Raw genomic sequence first — 18829 nt, 5'->3', positions numbered from 1 at the left:
TGTTGATGAAAATAAATTATGTTCAATTAGATGTACTTGTGTTTACTAACTAACTAACAATGAAATTATTTTTTCTACCTATTAGATTGTTTTTTTAACGTCAACACCTACCCAGCCCATTACATGTTACACCGTACTTTTATTTTGACAGGTTGCCGTGAAGTTTCTGTGTATACAGTATGATATGATGCTAGTCTTCTCAAATGAAACGTTAAAAGTGACACTCACAGCAGTTTGGGAGATTGAGTTTATCTGTTCATGTGAGATGAAAATGCCAAAAATTACTGGGAGCGTCACGTGTGTTTCAGTATACGTGTAGTAAAAGCTCGTCTCCGCAATGCATACATACAGCTAGGCAAACGGAACATATCGGATTCATATTAAAACGGTCTTTTTGCATTTCAGGTTTCACATACACTAGTCCATATCGCGATTTGAATTAAGTGACTGACCAACATTTGATTTATGAATCCAAAAAATGACGAATTTACGTGGCATTTCGCTATAGTAGATTCGGTTTTTATGAATGGAGGACTACGCGATCCCGTCTGTGTTTTGGCGGAGGAGACTTAAACGCGCGACCATATTCTACAGTCTTCGGTATACATCCGCGTTAAACTATCAAGGTGAAAGTCATCATAGCTTGCGTAGTTTAGACCCAGCTCCCAACCCAAATTTGAGAATAGATTAACGGCGATATTTTTTTTATCGCGCGATAAGAGTTTCACGTTAACGCAGCACGTTAACGCCGATAACGGCCCACCACTAATATATATATATTAGGGGTGGGCATAGATTAATTTTTTTAATCTAGATTAATCTAGATTAAATCTTGGAATTAATCTAGATTAATCTAGATTAAAATGGCTAATTTGAATTCTGCTGAAGGCATTCAGAATATGTGTGCTACCCAAATAATGACTTAAAGTCTTTGAGAATGGATCATAAAGCTCATAAAGCTGTTCTATGATAATTTGTTGATGAAAATAAATTATGTTCAATTAGATGTACTTGTGTTTACTAACTAACACTGAAATTATTTTTTCTCCCTATTAGATTGTGTGTTTTTTTTTACGTCAACACCTACCCAGCCCATTAGATGTTACACCGTACTTTTATTTTGACAGGTTGCCGTGAAGTTTCTGTGTCATAGAGTATGATATGATGCTAGTTTTCTCAAATGAAACGGTAAAAGTGACACTTACAGCAGTTTGGGAGATTGAGTTTATCTGTTCATGTGAGATGAAAAAGCCAAAAATTAGCGGGAGCGTCACGTGTGTTTCAGTATGCGTGTAGTAAAAGCTCGTCTCCGCAATGCATACATACAGCTAGGCAAACGGAACATATCGGATTCATATTAAAACGGTCTTTTTGCATTTCAGTTTTCACATACACTAGTCCATATCGCGATTTGAATTAAGTGACTGACCAACATTTGATTTATGAATCCAAAAAACGACGAATTTACGTGGCATTTCGCTATAGTAGATTCTGTTTTTATGAATGGAGGACGTGATCCCGTCTGTGTTTTGGCGGAGGAGACTTAAACGCGCGACCATATTCTACAGTCTTCGGTATACATCCGCGTTAAACTATCAAGGTGAAAGTCATCATAGCTTGCGTAGTTTAGACCCAGCTCCCAACCCAAATTTGAGAATAGATTAACGGCGATATTTTTTTTATCGCGCGATAAGAGTTTCACGTTAACGCAGCACGTTAACGCCGATAACGGCCCACCACTAATATATATATATATATATATATATATATATATATATATATATATATATCATATGCACATGTAAAAAAAAATTATGAAGTTACTATTACTTTGAAGAAAAAATGCAAATCAAGACAAATATACAAAAATTGAGTAAATATGAGTGATGTTTGCCATTAAAAACTACAGAGCCACAATGTTAAAATTTGCCTGTGCAGGCAAATTTACAGCCACATGATTTAAAGGTATCATGTCCCCAACGTTGGGTTACAAGGGTTAAGGATTAAAAAAAAAAAAAAGTCAGAGCAATACTAATTGTGATGTTTTAATAACGCAAGCCCCACTTATAAGGAATGAGTACGTGTGTCCAAACTTTTGACTGGTATTGTAGTTGGAACAGGATGCTTTACTAGATTGTTTCATAGTTTTTAAACCAGGAGCATGATGCTAGCACTGATGCATTTCAGTATGAACCAAAATTGTTCTTCTTAGCTGCAAGTAACAGCTGCAGAAAACATTATAGCTGAAGGTGGAAAAGTGGAGTCTTTGTGTCTCATACATTGCACCATACACTGACATCTTTCCACAGCTGATAAAGAACTACAGTAAATCCTTCAGCTACATCTAGGGCTTGACTCAGCCTGTAAAAACACAGCAAGAATTGGACCTTGACGCCCCTCCCTGATGCAGCAATGAACATTTTATAGCGCAAACCTGGTAATAGATGGGTAAAACCAACACGGTCACCCCATGTCAGCTGTCCACGGCTGAAATGGAAATGGCTTACCCTAAAAAGGCTGTGCGTCAGTACAGTGCCAGTGGTGTGCTGCATGCGTTTGCATATATTAATGGTGAAGAGATTTTAAGATTAATTTAGATTAGTATATTTAATTTTAGGTTAAAGTATTTTTTTGGACATTTAGATCTTAGCTTAAAAGTTAAATTCTTGTCATATTATTTACAATCTTACATATTCACATTTAGTTTGATTGTAAACAGGTGATTTTCCAAGAATATCATATCAGATTCGCTCATACTTGAGTTCATACTTTGGAGACGGTGATCTAATGACTGACTGCTTTTTGTGTTTCATCTTTTCTCTGAAACATTATCAGTATCAATCCTATCTGGGGAATAAAATGCTGAGTACATTGTTTGCAATGAGCACCTCTTGAAACACAAGCCTCAAGAGGGCTATGGGGTATGACACACATTTCTGTGTGTGTCTGTAGGGGATGGTTATTGGGCCCTGTGGAATAGGACTATACACCAGGCCATTTACACATCTCTTGTGTGTTTCTCAGGTGAACGGGGGAGTGTTATGGGTTAAGCATCATTTCTAAACAACGCTGTTCAGTGTATGATTCCTGGAATGAATAGTAAATCACTTTTCCTTATTTTATATAATATACACTACTTATATTAATATACACTACTGTTCAAAAGTTTGGAGTCAGTGAGATTTTTATTTATTTTTTTTTCTGTGTTTTTTTTTGTTTTTTTTTTGTTAAGGAATTAATACTTTTATTTAGCAAGGACACTAGTAATCAAAAGTGACAGTAAAGACATTTATAATGTTACACAAGATTTCAAATAAATGCAGTTTTTCATCAAATTATCTTGATGTATCATGGTTACCATGAAAATATTGAACACACAGCATCATGTGACACTAAAATTTCAGCTGTGCCATCAAGGGAATAAATTACATTTTAAAATTTATAAGGGATAATGTACATCCATCCGGTTGTTATTGCAGAATAAATCAGTCAGGGTGATCAGGACCCTGACGTGAAGTGGTTCACACTGCTATTTCCCATAAAAGTAAATAATTAGACAATTAAGTTGAAATATTTTATTAGCTCACTAAATACAAAGCATCTGTGAAAAAAAAAAAAAAAACTTGCTAGCAAGGAACTTTTATCCAAGACGAGTGAACAAGTTAAAATTAGACCAGATTTCAATTGATGTACGGTTTGTTAGGATATGATGATATTTGGCTAAAATACAACCATTTGAAAATCTGAAATCTGAGGGTGCAGAAAAAAATCATAATATTGAGAATCACCTTTAAAGTTGTCCAAATGAAGTTCTTAGCAATGCATATTACTAATCAAAAGTTAAGTTTTGAGATATTTACGATAGGAAATTTACAAAAAATATCTTCATGGGACATGATCTTTAAATAATCCTAATTTTTATTTTTGACCCATACAATGTATTTTTGGCTATTGCTACAAATATACCCATGCTACTAAAGACATAAATACCATAAATAATGATTTGAGATAAAAATCTTAAAGTCTTGCCTGTTTATTATTTCAGAATCCATTACAGTGTACAAAATGATTTTCATATCAATGAGATGAACACAGCAGCAATATTACGATACTATTAATACTGTAAGTCGAAGTCCTCCAATTGAATTTTCAATGCAATTGTTAACTGTAACAAGATGGCAGCAGCTGCATTTGTATGAAACAAGACAGAGTTAGTCTGCGATACCTGGACAAGTGGTATGTTATTCAGCATTGCCATAAGCTCCTTTCACACATAAAACCTTTACTGGTAAAGTACAAGTAAATCACCATTAAGAGATCATGTATGAACAGGACCTTTTCAAAAATACTGGTAATTTTTTTCTGGCAATTTACCGGCACAAGAAGATGTAACAGTACCAGTAAATATGCTCTGTGTGAACAGAGAACAAGTTTACCGGTATGACCGTGTACGAGTTCAGAATGCATTGATGTAAGATATCTACTTCATCATCTTCAGTAGTTTGGTTTGAAGTTTTCTAATATGATGTCGCCAGGCCAAAAGCAGATGCATGAATGTGAACTTTTGACCCAAAAATAAAAACATTTGCAAAAACCGCATTTATCCCTCGATGTTTACAAACACAACACCAGGAGGCACAGCCATTTAGAGGTATTTTCTGGTTAATGATGTCACAGAATTTACCTGTATTTTGAAAATGATGTGTGAATGCTGCTTTACTGGTAAAAAGATGGAATGTCAGTGCCTGTGTGAACAGTGCATTTTTGTTAAGTCGTTCTGGTAATTTTATTGCAATTTACTGGTATTACTGTGTGAAAGGGGCTGTTATCAATCGGTTGCTGTCAGGGAAAAACACCTTGGAATGTTACGACTGACCAATCATAGTTAAGTATTCCAGTGAGCAGTGTAATAAATTAAAATAAAACTATTACTATTTCACAATATTACTGTTTTTACTGTATTTTTTGATCAAATGAATGCATCTTTAGTAAGCATAAGAGACTTTCAGAAATATAAAAATATTTTATCAACCTGAAACTTTTGAATGGTAGTGTACATCTTCTAAACTTCCATATCAACTTTCAAACTGTTTATTAAATAATTGGACTTTCATGTTCATAATGAAATACTCCCTGTAGTGCAGATGTGTATACCAGCAACCCGAGTCTAGATGTGCTCTGCTGAAAGCTTTACAGGCCTAAATTGTATCACCATAATTTTCAGATTGGCATTCATGTGTGATACTGGCTAATGTAATTGAACTAATGGCCCTGCTGTTGAGGCCGAAATGGATGAGGCTTAATGGGAAGACTGTATTTGCTAGAAGTTTTTGCCTTGTCCTTTCACTAACTTTCTCACTAGCTGATCTGTTTTCTTTGAAATTCTTTTTCTGTGTAGGAAAGCAGGTGGATATATGTCTGATACAGATGATGAAGATTAATGAGTCTTAAGGAAGCCTTATTAATTATTTATCAAGTTAAAATGCAGATGATGGTAAAAGAACCTGTTTAGTTGAGTCCCACAGGATGCTTAATATTTGCCTGGCTAATTGCAAACTAAACTGTGCAAAATCAGCATCATTAGCACCCACTGGGACAATTTATAATGATTAGTCTAGCCGAGAATTGGATACTTCATCTTTGCCAATGCAGTGTTTTGGCTTCTTGATCAATCAAAGCCATAAGCTCTTAACATGACAGCCATTTGACAGAGCAGAGCTGCTTGCATCAGTTTTGCTGCACCTTTCCTTCCTTCAAAGCATTTATAAGCAGGAGCAGCATGTTCATGTGCCTGTAAAGACAGAGACCTGTTCTGCAGTACTGTGGCTGAGCAGCATATGGACCATTGGACTCAATTCTCCCAGCTGCTGTTTGTGTGTGCCTGATTTCTTTCACCGCTGCTGACAAACCATGCAGACAGAGAGAGAGTTTACAGGCGTCGGAGGGAGAATTTGCAATCTCATTTTTGCTCGTGTAATCAAAATTGGAGCTCTCTGTCACACCGAAAACCATTTGTCTGGGAATTGAGGACTTTCTTTCCCCTGAGGTCTCACTGGCCCTGAGTCTTTGTCATCTAAATTGACGGAGGATGTGATTTTGAGCCAGCATAGAATTTCATTCCCACCCTGCAGGCCTGCAACTCCTTTTTGGAGAGAAAAATGGCCGTGGTATGGGAATGAGACATTCCTGTATAGACAGTAATGCAAGAGTAAAGATTAGAAAAATTGTTCCTGAAAGAGACACATAAAAGAATTGTCTTTTCTGAGCAATAACTGCAGTGACGATCTGTGAATCTATTTGTTTCCCACAGTGTGTGTATGTCTATACTGTGCCTTACTGTGGTCTTGAATTTCCTAAATTTTTACACAATCTGTCTGACTGTGGATTTGTGGAGTCCAGACCTTTAGAGATGGTTTTGTAACCTTTTCTAGCCTGATGAGCAACATCAACTCTCTTTCCGAGGTTATCAGTGATCTCCTTTGTTCGTGACATGATTTACTTCCACAAACATGATCAGACTTTGATAGATCCCTGTTCTTTGAATAAAACAGGTCACGTACAGACATTTGATAATCATTGCACTGAGTGAAAACACATCTTCACAGATGGACTCTAATTTCACCTTTAAATTAACTGATAATCCAAGAGATTCAAATACTTTTGCAACGGACAGATATGTAACACTGGATCATTTTTCTCAATAAATAAATGACAAAGAAAATTTTTTTCTCTCACTTGTTTCAATGGGTTTTCTTTGTCTACTTTAATGATGATCTGATGATGTTTTGGGTCATATTTATGCAGAAATATAGAAAATTCTAAACTTTCAAGCAGCGCTGTATGTATGTATGTGTGTGTATATAGTGTCCACATATTTTAGCCTTAGTGTTTATGTCTGTAGGCAATGGACAATGCCGAAAATAGTAATGCTTTTTTAAATCAGTTATCGTCAAATTTGTTAAAACATTCTGGTGTCAATGTAAAGTAATCAGCATTCAGTGCATGTTTGCCATTGATTGATTCTTTCACCTTGGTTCTCAAATTTGAAAGAGGGCTCCAGTAATTCATCTGGTTATCATAGTCTAAATGCCTTTCTTTTTCTTCTTGTCTCCTTACAGCTCAGATCGGCTTATTGATGACACAATAAGGTAAGTCCAAACTTTATGCACACTTTGTGCACGTCTTGCACAGGCTATACACTTAAAAATGGCAAAAGTTTCCATTTTGATTAATTTCACTAAAATATCTGAGCCTGCCAAGTAGGGCTGGGCGATATGGCCTAAAAATAAAATCCCTGATTTTTTCACAAAAAATCCGATTTACGATTTAAATCGATTTTTTCCCCCCTACTACTTTTAGCATGTAAAGAAACCCCAGCTTTTCCACAATATATATGGGCACCATATATTTTGCAATATACATTGCAACTGCATCAGTGATTGCTTTCCACCACAGAAGTTGGTGGTGCTCCTAAATATTTTTTCATAGTCTCACATAGTAGTTTTTTTTGCCCTTGAACGGCTGGTCGCACCAGTCGCACCATTGAGAAATTAGGTCGCACTCTAGAGCCCTGATATGCAAATAATTCGCCATTGTCTTCAATCATCTCTCTACTCTGTTGATGTGGTAAGTGAAATTGTATTAGGGTGACCATACGTCCTCTTTTACCCGGACATGTCCTCCTTTTTGGCTATAAAATTATGTCCGGGGGGATTTTGTAAAATATCATAAAATGTCCGGGTTTTTTACCTCATTTCACTGAGCGTCATTAATTCAACACTTTAAATGCAGCCACTGCCCATCGGCATTATTCTGAGGTACCTGTCTGATGACGTGAAAGACCCAATTGTCAAACAAACGAGGAGCTGCGCTGCAAGAGCTATGTGTCACTAACTTGACGAAACGCAAATGTAGTTTCACATTTTGCAAACAGAAGAAAAGAAAAGACTAAGAGAGATGATATTTTTTACAAGGCAATAAGGTTTTCTTAGTTTTGTTCAGTTCAAACTGAAAGAGAATTTTTTTTAAAGTGTTTGATTTCCAAAAGCGCTTTCTCATTATTGAGCACTTGGAGTCAAGCCCATCCTGGGGAGGGTGTCCTCTTTTTGGATTCTCAGAATATGGTCACCCTAAATTGTATGTACTGTATGTATGTACTGTAATGTAACAGGCTAACTTGCTAGCAAGCAGCTAATCATGTCCCCTTAGTGACTCGTGTTATTTTACCAGAACGCGTTATTTGTTTTCCGTTCTGAAAAATTAAATCGTCTTAAAACGTAAATTCGAATTAATCAAAAGAATCGCCCAGCCCTACTGCCAAGGGTTATGAGCGAAAGGAGGAAGATCTCAGTTGATGGAGGGCAACAAACCACTGAACCATTGCTAGAGTTTGCTAGATTAAAACTGAAAGTGGATTTAGACTTTTAAAGTTCAAACATAAAAATGCTGTCATTCACTCACTCTTATGTCATTTCAAATCTTTCTTCTGTCGGATTTTTTAAGAATGACTTTCTCCATACAAAGAATTTCAATGCAGACCAAAACAGTGTTATTTAAATATTATTTATATATTATTATAGTATGTGTATTATAGTAATGGCTTTAGTTTTATATTTATATATTTTAATTTGTTTTATATTTAGTAATTTTGTTGTGTGTTTTTTCATTAGTGCTGTCAATAGATTAAAAAAATCTAATTAATCGCAATTTTGTTCTGAAATCACACCTAAAATTAAAGTTTTGAAATATACTTTTATATTGCAACTATTTCAACAACAGTTCACTGTTGTTCTACTGAAGCTCCTCGTCGCCTGTACCATTTCCGCACTCGTTTCACTAGCACCTGTCGCTGAAGTGAAGTTGAAAAAAACTCTAAAAAGTCTCCTGTTTGATGTGGCCATAAATACATTCTTCGACTAAATAAGCGCACTTCTTGTCAAGAAAAAAAAAAGTCAGAAGCAGCAGTTGTGAGTGGAGTGGCCAACCCTAGTCCTGCCCCTGCGTTAAATATTTTTACCGCCGTTAAACTGAAAAAATAATGGCCTGCATTAAGCTAATTTTGACTGCACTATTTTATTAATTAATATTTAAGTTCAATTTAGTTTTAGTTTTAGTTATTTATTTCCAGTTAGTAATTTTAGTGCTTAAATTTTCATTTCAGGCTTTAAGGAAAACCGTGTCATTTGCATGAATCTCCCAGCTTTGCCTTGTTCCTGAGGTGCTATAGTAGCGAATATTATGTTGTTGGGCACTGCCGTCTTTCCCTCACTGCAGATCTGTGCTGGGGCATGAGAGCATCCTACACTTTAACTGCCGCACCTAAGGGAACCCCGCAGCTGGCAACCAGCACTGGTGCTTAATTAAGTCGGCTCTTGGTCCGTGCAGCTCTTTTTATCCCACCCCAGTCTTATTCAAGCAAAAAAATATGCTATATCAGCTGCGTGTAATCATTATCTTCCCTTTGTACCACCCACAGCCGGGAGCCACCAAGATGAGAGCTCATTGTTTAATGTTTCATCATAGCTCCGATCTCTGAGGCGCGTGGGTGCTCATGTTTCTCTTTTAATGATGGCAGATTAGCTTTCCATCTATTACAAGCAGCAATATTATGAGGCATCCTTGCAGGTAGCATATTCAAACAAATGCTGGAAGACATAATATAGAATACACACTCAAATCTAAAGTTTAGAAGATGGATTAAGTTTGGGTGTACAGATGCTCAGGAGTGTGGGCTGAGAAGAGTCAAAACAGTTAAAGGGCATGTATAGAGGTGTCACAGCAAAACTCTGGTTATCAAAATAACTCCTTGTTCGTGACTAAGCGCACCTGGGAGTACAAAACACCAGAGACAAACACTTTTGGTCCTTAGGGTGCATGGTCTTGTTTAATATGTTTTCTGCCTTGTTTGTGTGAGTGGCGTTCAAAAATTAAGAAACTGCCAACTAATGGTCAGTGCATTGCCATCAGTGCATTGCTTTAAAATGGTATTGTCTTGCACTAATTTCACATGTTTGGCCTCAAACACATTCTAGTTGAGGCCTGTTTAATGTGGGTGTGATAGATAAGCTCTTCTGTTCCCTGTGATTGAGGTGTAGGTCTGCTTGAGCACTTATATATATATATTATAATATATAACTCTTTTGTTCTGCAGAGTAGGGCAGACAGGAGTTTAATGGGTGGCAGGCTTTAGTTTGCACTCGCAAACTTGCCGAGTTGGAGAGAGCTGTATTGTGACATGGCAATTTAATCTTCTCCTCTAAGAGCAAGAAAACACGACTCAACTGAAAAAAACAAATAAGTGGTCGGACCGGACTTACCCACAGTGTAATTAAAGCATTTAACAATGCATAATTAAAGGGATAGTTCACCCAAAAAATTTAATTCTGTCATTACTCATCCTCATGTCGTTCCAAACCATAAGAGCTTTGTTCATCTTCGGAATGCATATTAAGATTTTTGATGAAATCTGAGCGCTTTCTGACCCTGCATAGACAGCAATGCAACTGACAAGACCCAGAAACGTAGTAAGGACATTGTGAAAATAGTCCATGTGACATCAGTGGTTCAACGAGAATACATAAAAGAAATTTAGTTTAGAATAACATGATGACACAATTTTCATTTTTGGAGGAACTATGCCTCAAGCTAGGGCAAATGATGGCTTTTGCAGGAAAACCTCTGATTTGTCCAAAATATGAGGTGTTCACTTTCTGCAGTGTCAAGGGAAATGGATATGTAATGGTTGGTCACTTTTCTGCATACTTTTGGTTTCTAGCTGCGTGTGGCTAACGTCTCTGGAGCTTTAGATTAATGCAGCTTCTGCCTTCCTGTCTGAAATCAAACCTAGTGAAAAAGACATTTGCTCTCTTTGAGGGACTTTTTCCTGAGTCTGCAGTCCTGACAGCTGCTGCGCCCTTGACGCGATGATCGGAGCACTTTTTGACCACTTTCAATGCAAATGTTTTGTAATGGGCCGGTGCTAACAAATCAACTTTTCTGTTAAATCACTATTGTAATTGTTTGAATTGCCAAAGATCAGCATTCACCATGTAAAACTGATTAGGCAGTCTAAACCGTAAGTCGTAGAGACTTGAAACTTGGAGGGATGGTAGTACTCACACCACCTACAAGTCACCAAGGCTCGCCCCAAATGGCCTGACAAGGACGCTATAGTGATTAAAAGTACAAAATCGCTCATAACTCTTAAATGTGATTCGATTGTCGCCTTTAGCGAACCACTCCTGTTTTTTGCCTGATCGAAACCAAACCAGTGTAGAATGATTATCTGAATCTGAGTGAATGTCAAGAATTAGCCATTGCAAATGGACGCCAAAACATTCAAAAGGTGAAATACCATTTTTACTAAAATGGCTATAACTTTTGAATGGAGTGAGATATCGTTGCCAAACTCAGAACACTTACGTAAGTGCTTAATCTGAGGTCACGTGAAAAAATCGCAGAACCTGGCCATTTGGTGGTGCTATAAGAGGAAAAAAACATAATAATGTCTATAACTACGCAACCATTTGTGACCCTGGACCACAAAAACAGTCATATGGGTCAATTCTTTGACATCTGAAAGTTGAATAAATAAACTTTCCAATAATGTTAGGATAGGACAATATTTGGCCGAGATACAACTATTTGAAAATCTGGAATCAAAATATTGAGAAAATAACCTTTAAAGTTGTGCAAATAAAGTTTTTAACAATGCATATTATGAATTAAACATTAAGTTTGATATATTTTTGATAGGAAATTTAGAAAATATCTTCATGGAACATGATCTTTACTTAAAATACTTATGATTTTTGACATAAAAGAAAAATCTATAATTTTGACCCATACAATGTATTGTTGGCTATATTGTAAAAAAAAAAAAAAACTTTTGCGAACTAGTCCTAGGTTTTTCACTGCTGTACAATTCTCTGGACTCTCTAGGTTAATAATTATCCAAAAAATGTTACCCTTTGGGTACAACCCGGTTGTTCAGTAAAGGAGGCGTGTCTACATCTACCCAAAAGCCTTTCTATATACTGTATTTCTATTACTAAAATGTTCAAATATGCACACATACAGCTCCTCATTCTAATATGTGCTTAATGGCTTTTAAGTGCTTGAACCATGGTATTTACTGCTTGCAACTATATATTACATTTATCATTTTTTTTGTCCACAGCATTGCAATGGCAACCAAGGAGAACATGACCTCCCAGCGAGGTTTTTTGAAGTCTATACAGAGCAGGGTCAACACCCTGGCCAGTATCCTTGATTTCTACGAGGAGCATATGTATGCATTAGAGTTGCATAATGTATTACTGCTATATTGATTATGGTTTTTTTTTTTTGGTGTCTGCCTACTTTGAATATGTACGCTACCAGTCAAAAGTTTTTGAACAGTAAGATTTTTAATGTTTTTTAAAGAAGTCTCCTCTGCTCACCAAGACTGCATTTATTTGATTTGAAGTACTGCAAAAACAGTAAAATATTTAAATATTTTTACTTAAAAACATTTATTACTATTATTATTATTATTGTTATTATTATGTTGAAAACAGCTGAGTAGATTTTTTTCAGGTTTCTTTGACAAATAGAAAGTTCAGAAGAACAGTATTTATCTTTATCATCACTTTTGATTGAGAAAAATCCTTGCTAAATAAAAGTATGACTGTGACTGAAAATGCATTTTTGATCACAGAAATAAATTGCATTTTAAAATATATTTAAATAGAAAACAGTTATTTTAAATAGTAAATCAATTTAAAAATGTTACTTTTTTAATATTTAAAATTGTACTGTGTATACTTTGGATTAAATATAGGCAGGCTTGGTGAGCAGAAGAGACTTAAATAAACACATCAAACTCTTTTGACTGATAGTGTAAATGTACATGCTCATTTACCCTATACTTCCTAGGTTAAAAACACAAATCATTTATTAACACTGATAAATCTAATGTCAAAACAAAACAAACAACAACAAAAAACAACCTTGATTCAACCTAAAATGTTACCCTGCTGCCCTAATTTTAAGTTCAGTCAACTCAAATAAGTTTAGTCAACTTGAAATGTTAAGTTGTACTAAGTGACAACTTAGATATTTGAGTTGACTTAAAAATGGGTGTTAAACTTAAAAACTGGGTAAATTAACCAGTTGAATCAACTCAAATATCAAAGTTGTCACTTAGTACAACGTAACATTTCATGTTGACTAAACTTTTTTTAAATTGACTGAGCTTAAAAATGTTAAGGCAGCCAGGTAACAAATAATTTTAAGTTGACTCAACAAAATGTTTTTTACAGTGTAATACCTGAATTGTAAAAGGCCACATTTATATAGGACAGGACCATGTTGTGTTACAAAAACCTTTTTTTTTTTAAACTTGATGACTGTATTTAAGGAAAGGCAATCTGCTGAATCCCTGTATTTCCTTAACTAACCCCTACTTCAGATCGTTTCCCTGCCATCAATAACCTTATACAGCGGATCAACTTAAGGAAGAGACGGGACTCATTAATTCTGGGAGGAGTCATCGGCATCTGCACCATCCTTCTGTTGCTATATGCGTTTCACTGACGGACAGGGGAGCTAACCAACTTCTTTTGGGGGGTGTTCTGCAGAGCAGTGGCAAAGCCTTGAGAAAGGGCTCAATGAGAGGCGGACCATTGGGGCCACAAAGCAGAAGCCCACCTGGCCTAGTCTGGTAACAGAATTGATTGTGGCCAGCATGGACCTTATTTGTATTTAGCATTGGGAGGGGTTTAGCTCTAACAGCCTTTTTTTTTTTTTCTGTACTACAAACAATGCGCTGTTCGGATGTGAACTGGGACCGGAGACCAAATTACTAACAGGAATAGATTTCAAAGAGCATATTATAACACAATGGCTTTGAGACGAGAGCGATGCTGCGAAGCATCGACTTGGCATTGTGCTGTTCCTGTATGTTATTAATCGGAAGAGGGTTTTAATTTGATGATCCTTTTAGTAAGAGGGATTCTCATCATGCTGTGTACTTTGTGAATTAATAAATTATTCATATACAGGATATTAAAAATGTGTGTCAAACACTAGAGGTCCGTCCTCTAAAGCTTCTATTTTTTAGATATTTCTAAACTCTCTCATCAGTGACATTTTACACTGGAGAAGAAGGGTGTGTTGGAAAACGGGAGTCCAAAAATAAAATCGCTTGACATGTCTAACCTTTCTCTTTCAAGGTGCTGTTGCTTTATGCTTTAACTGATTTGTTTTAAAGTTTAGAGCAGGTTCATGTTAAGAATATCGCGCTTGCAGCCCATTCATCTGCTGACTTGCAGTACATCACATAGGTCCTCCTATGGAACTGGAGCGTGAGAGACAGAAGCAGGCCAGAGCTTTATCATGATGAATATACAAGCTGAAAAGCATTGATCCAGGCAGATGAAAAATTAGCACAGGGATTGCATGTAGAGGTAAGACCAGCACTCCACACAGCAGGGTTGTAGGAAACAGAAGGAAGAATCGGAAGCCTTATTGTCACCACCTGTTTCTCTATCCCTCTTGTGTTTACAAATGATGTCCCAGCCATAAAAGCCAGCATTTCTGCTGAGTCTCTTACATCTGGAGCAGTCAGACTGGCTGGCTATATGTCATAGTTCTTGTTAGACTGGTGAAATCTGTTTGCCTGAGGTAGGGCTGGGCGATAAAACACTAACGGTAATTATTGCGAAATAATGGTCACCAAGAATATAGTGAGGACATAATCATTTGATCTCCTGCTGATTTTGTATGTTTACCCACTGACAAAGAAATTATCAGTCTATAATTTTAATGGTAGGGTTATTTGAACTGTAAGAAACAGAATATCAACAAAAAATCCAGAAAAACACATTTCAAAAAAGTTATCAGTTGATTTGCATTTTAATGAGTGAAATAAGTATTTGACCCCTTTGCAAAACATGACTTAGTACTTGGTGGCAAAACCCTTTTTGGCAATCACAGAGATTAGACGTTTGTTGTAGTTGGCCACCAGGTTTGCACACATCTCAGGAGAGATTTTCTCACCCAAATACATGGCCCCGTCCATCGTCTCTTTGATGCGGTGCAGTTGTCCTGTCCCCTTAGCAGAAAAACGTCTCCAAAGCATGTTTCCACCTTCATGTTTGACGGTGGGGATGGTGTTCTTGGGGTCATTGGCAGCATTCCTTTTCCTCCAAACACAGCCAGTTCAGTTGATGCCAAAGAGCTTGATCTTGGTCTCATCTGACCACAACACTTTCACCCAGTTCTCCTCTGAATCATTCTGATATTTATTGGATCTGTACATGTGCTTTCTTGAGCAGGGGGACCTTGCGAGTGCTGCAGAATTTCAGTCATTCATAGCGTAGTGTTTTACCAATTGTTTTCTTGGTGACTATGGTCCCAGCTGCCTTGAAATAATTTTTCTGGATTTTTTGTTGTTCTGTCTCTCACTGTTACTCACTGTCACTGTAACCATTAAAATTAAAGACTGAACCTTTCTTTGTCAGTGAGCAAACGTACAAAATCAGCAGGGGATCAAAAAAAATTCTTTCACTGTACCAAGAATTTGTTAAATATTCAATATAATGTTTATGCACCAAAAGCGAAACTAAAGTTTGCTTGTCTCACTAGAGCTTACAATCTTTAAAATAAAGCTGCTTTAAAAGGTTCTTCACAGCGATGCCATAGAAGAACCATTTTAGCTTCCACAAAGTACCATTCAGTCAAAGGTTCTGTAAATAACCATCTCTTTCTTACCTTTTTATAATCCGAAGAACCTTCCTTCACTACAAAGAACCTTTTGTGAAACAGAAAGGTTCTTCAAATGTTAAAGGTTCTTCATGGAACCATTTAGACAAAAAAAGGTTCTTTGGCATCATGAAGCACCTTTATTTTTAAGAGTGTACTAGAGCAGATGCGTTTACTCGCTGATAAGTCTCGCTCACGGGACCACTAAGCAGAGCTATGAGATCCAGTGTGAAGTGCTTGAATTCAAAAACAAATGACTGTGATTTAAAATAGTTTAAAAACTGATGAAGAAGCTCTGACAGACAAGAGAACACTGTGTAACAACCTAATCTCATGACAAAAATGTACATGTGGAAACTTTTTCACAAGACGCCGAAATACATACCACCATGTACTTTTCGTGACATATTTGATGTAAAATGAGTGGCGTTAAAAGAGTGTCCGTTACATATGGTACAATTTATGTGATGTTGGTTTTGTACATGTCACTGCAGTTATGACTTATAATGTCCATTGATTGGCACTATAACTCTAATGCTCCATTGCGTTTTAAAACGCACCATCTGCACTACACCTAAACCTACCCGATAGTATGAACAAAAGCGAATGTGGCATAAAAACTCAATCACAAACATGCAGTTTTAGCTTGTTTTTGATCTCTCATCTTTCAGCTCTTTCATCACAAGTTGTTGTTTTTTGTTTTTTTTACTGGGTTTGTACCCAAGGATTCCACATTCTAAGTCCAATTCCATGCCGACCGAGCTACTGAGCAAGCTTGTTACGTTCAGAAAGTGTATGAAAACGATTACATGTGCTCACCTCTTTTACTCGCCTCTAGTGTTCATTTCTGTTGGAAACTGCAGTGATATGTACTTAGTGGTACGTATTTCGCGTCTTGCAAAAAAGTTCTTACACAACACAATCAGTTTGAACGATACAGTCAGAAAGCTTTTCAATCTACAAATCGCCATCATTTACCATGAATTTACTGTACTACACTAACTGCACCATGGTATAATAGGAGAAATGTGTAATATATGGATTTTTATTATGTTTGAATAATATTATTATATTAATGTATACATGTATTAAAGGAGTAATGGAATATAATTACAGTATTTTTGTGAAGCTATAGTTTTGTGTATTTACTAAATGTATTTACACTACTGTTTTTCATACAAATATCTAGAAACTATATAGATACCTTTTTTACCGTGGTATTGAGGTGTAACTGTGCTTATCATGATCTAAATGTGATCTAAATGACCAATGGTTATAGTAACACTCAAACAGTAAGAATAATTAAATTTCACCTTATAAAAATGAGGTTGGTACAGTTTTTACAGATGTTAATGTTTTTGATAATGAACCTAAATGTACATTTGCATCCTAACTCAAGCTACTGTCAAATGTGCATTTCTAAGATGCAAAAAAATAATGTTATTAATATTTCATCCGGCACTGCAAACTGCTGAAGATATGATTTGAAACAATATCACTCATTAGAACATGCAGAAACTAAGATATTTTTTTATTTAATTTTTTTTTTACTATATTTTAAGGAAAAATGACTGGAGAGGTATAAATAGTTCAGAAACATTAGGTGTTTGTTATGCTCTATCCATAAAGAGTAGTTTAAACTTGAAAGATATAAAGGTTTGAAATTTATTGTGATAATTATCAGTAACTGATAAGAAAAAAAAATAGTGATAATTGTTTTGGACATATCGCCCAGCCCTAGCCTGAGGTATTTTCATAAATGCATAATGCTTTGATGCGTTGATGTTCACACAAACTCAATATAATCACTCAATGGAAACATCAGCTTCCCCAAAACAATAAACTAGAATGTTAGGCTGGAAACTAAGACATCTTTCCTCCTGTTTCCTCCGTTCCCTGTTGGTCCATTATCTAAAGGCCACATCAGTCTCTTGCTGTTCCAATCCATACATTGACCAAGTGTCCTGAAATGCAGAACAAATGTTGAGGGACTGAGGGGCTTTTACAGATGAAATGGGCCTCACTGACCAAAGGTTTATTATAAAGCACCTGGTGGGAAACAAGGTGTTTCTCATCATACTTCGAGAGAGTTTACTATTGATAGATTTTGTGGTAACAGCACTAAAATATCTGAAAAAGTACAATGAGATGTTTTAGTTACAAATGAGGTACCTTGTTGTTTTCTCTGCCTAAGGTGTCTAGTAGAGGTATTGCAATATGTAACGGAGGCCAGCTAGTAGGTGCTGTGCAGGTAAACCTCACTCCCCGATCTCAAGAGACGCACTAGCGACTGACGCTAGAGGTTGCAACCTTTAGCCTCCTTGTTAGTGTGTCCGCCTCCCGTGCCGGAGACCCGGGTTCGAGACTCGCTCGGAGCGGGTGTGAGGGGTTACAAATAGTCATTTGAAAGCTAATAGGCCACAGACAGAACTCCACAGGAAGCCTCCTCACCTCTCCTGCTGACTAAAACATGTTCTCTTTAAACCGGCCCAGAGAATAAATGAATAATTCGTCATCTCAGCTTTGTTTTATTTTGCTCTGTATGTTGCCTTATTGTGTTCTTTCCTAGTGTTTTCATGATGGGGCTCCTACCTGATCTGAGGTGAGAATGGAGACATCACACACATTACCTGTTCTTCTATTCATGAACGTTGAGGTATGATGGCTCTGGAATATTTTTTAGGTTTTCATTCCTGCTCTGTTGAGGTTAAAGTCGAAAACTGTTTTCTGAATGTAGCACTATACAATGTTATTTTCATCAATAGCTGCAGCTTTGTAGTAACGCGTGAGTGAAGGGGTCATGTAATACTTGGTTTCCTGGGTGACTTTCCAAAAACCTACAGATGCTGAGTAGTCGGTGAGTCTGAAACTGGAGACGTACAGAGATCGTAATCTTTCTTTGTCACCAGTGTGCCCTTGAGCGAGACACTTATCCTGAAGTTATTCCAGGGCAACTGTAGTGATGGTCAGCCTTCATGAGGGGTGTCCAGTCTTGCTCCTGGACTGAGTTTTGCCCCAACACACTTGCCAGGATGTTTCTAACTTTGCAGTCTTTTTTGGGACCATCCCTACCCTTGAACTAAAC

At 36.7% G+C, this 18829-nt stretch overlaps 1 protein-coding gene across 2 annotated transcripts in view; it reads left to right on the top strand.

The window, feature by feature from the left end:
• The window catches only part of gosr1 (golgi SNAP receptor complex member 1), a 32318-nt gene extending 18111 nt beyond the window's left edge, over nucleotides 1-14207 (top strand). For both annotated transcript variants that reach the window (XM_073817992.1, XM_073817991.1), the window contains exons 7-9: nucleotides 7119-7148; nucleotides 12179-12261; nucleotides 13451-14207. In XM_073817992.1, the coding sequence (XP_073674093.1) occupies nucleotides 7119-7148; nucleotides 12179-12261; nucleotides 13451-13575 (238 nt within the window). In that variant the 3' untranslated portion in view covers nucleotides 13576-14207. The remainder of the gene's footprint in view (nucleotides 1-7118; nucleotides 7149-12178; nucleotides 12262-13450) is intronic.
• The last annotated feature ends 4622 nt before the right edge of the window (nucleotides 14208-18829 follow it).

This window comes from Garra rufa, chromosome 14 (genome assembly GCF_049309525.1).
Source record: "Garra rufa chromosome 14, GarRuf1.0, whole genome shotgun sequence".
NCBI classification, from domain to species: Eukaryota; Metazoa; Chordata; class Actinopteri; order Cypriniformes; family Cyprinidae; genus Garra; species Garra rufa.
The sequence above is the reverse complement of the archived record's forward strand: the minus strand, read 5'-3'. Positions and strand labels throughout refer to the sequence as shown.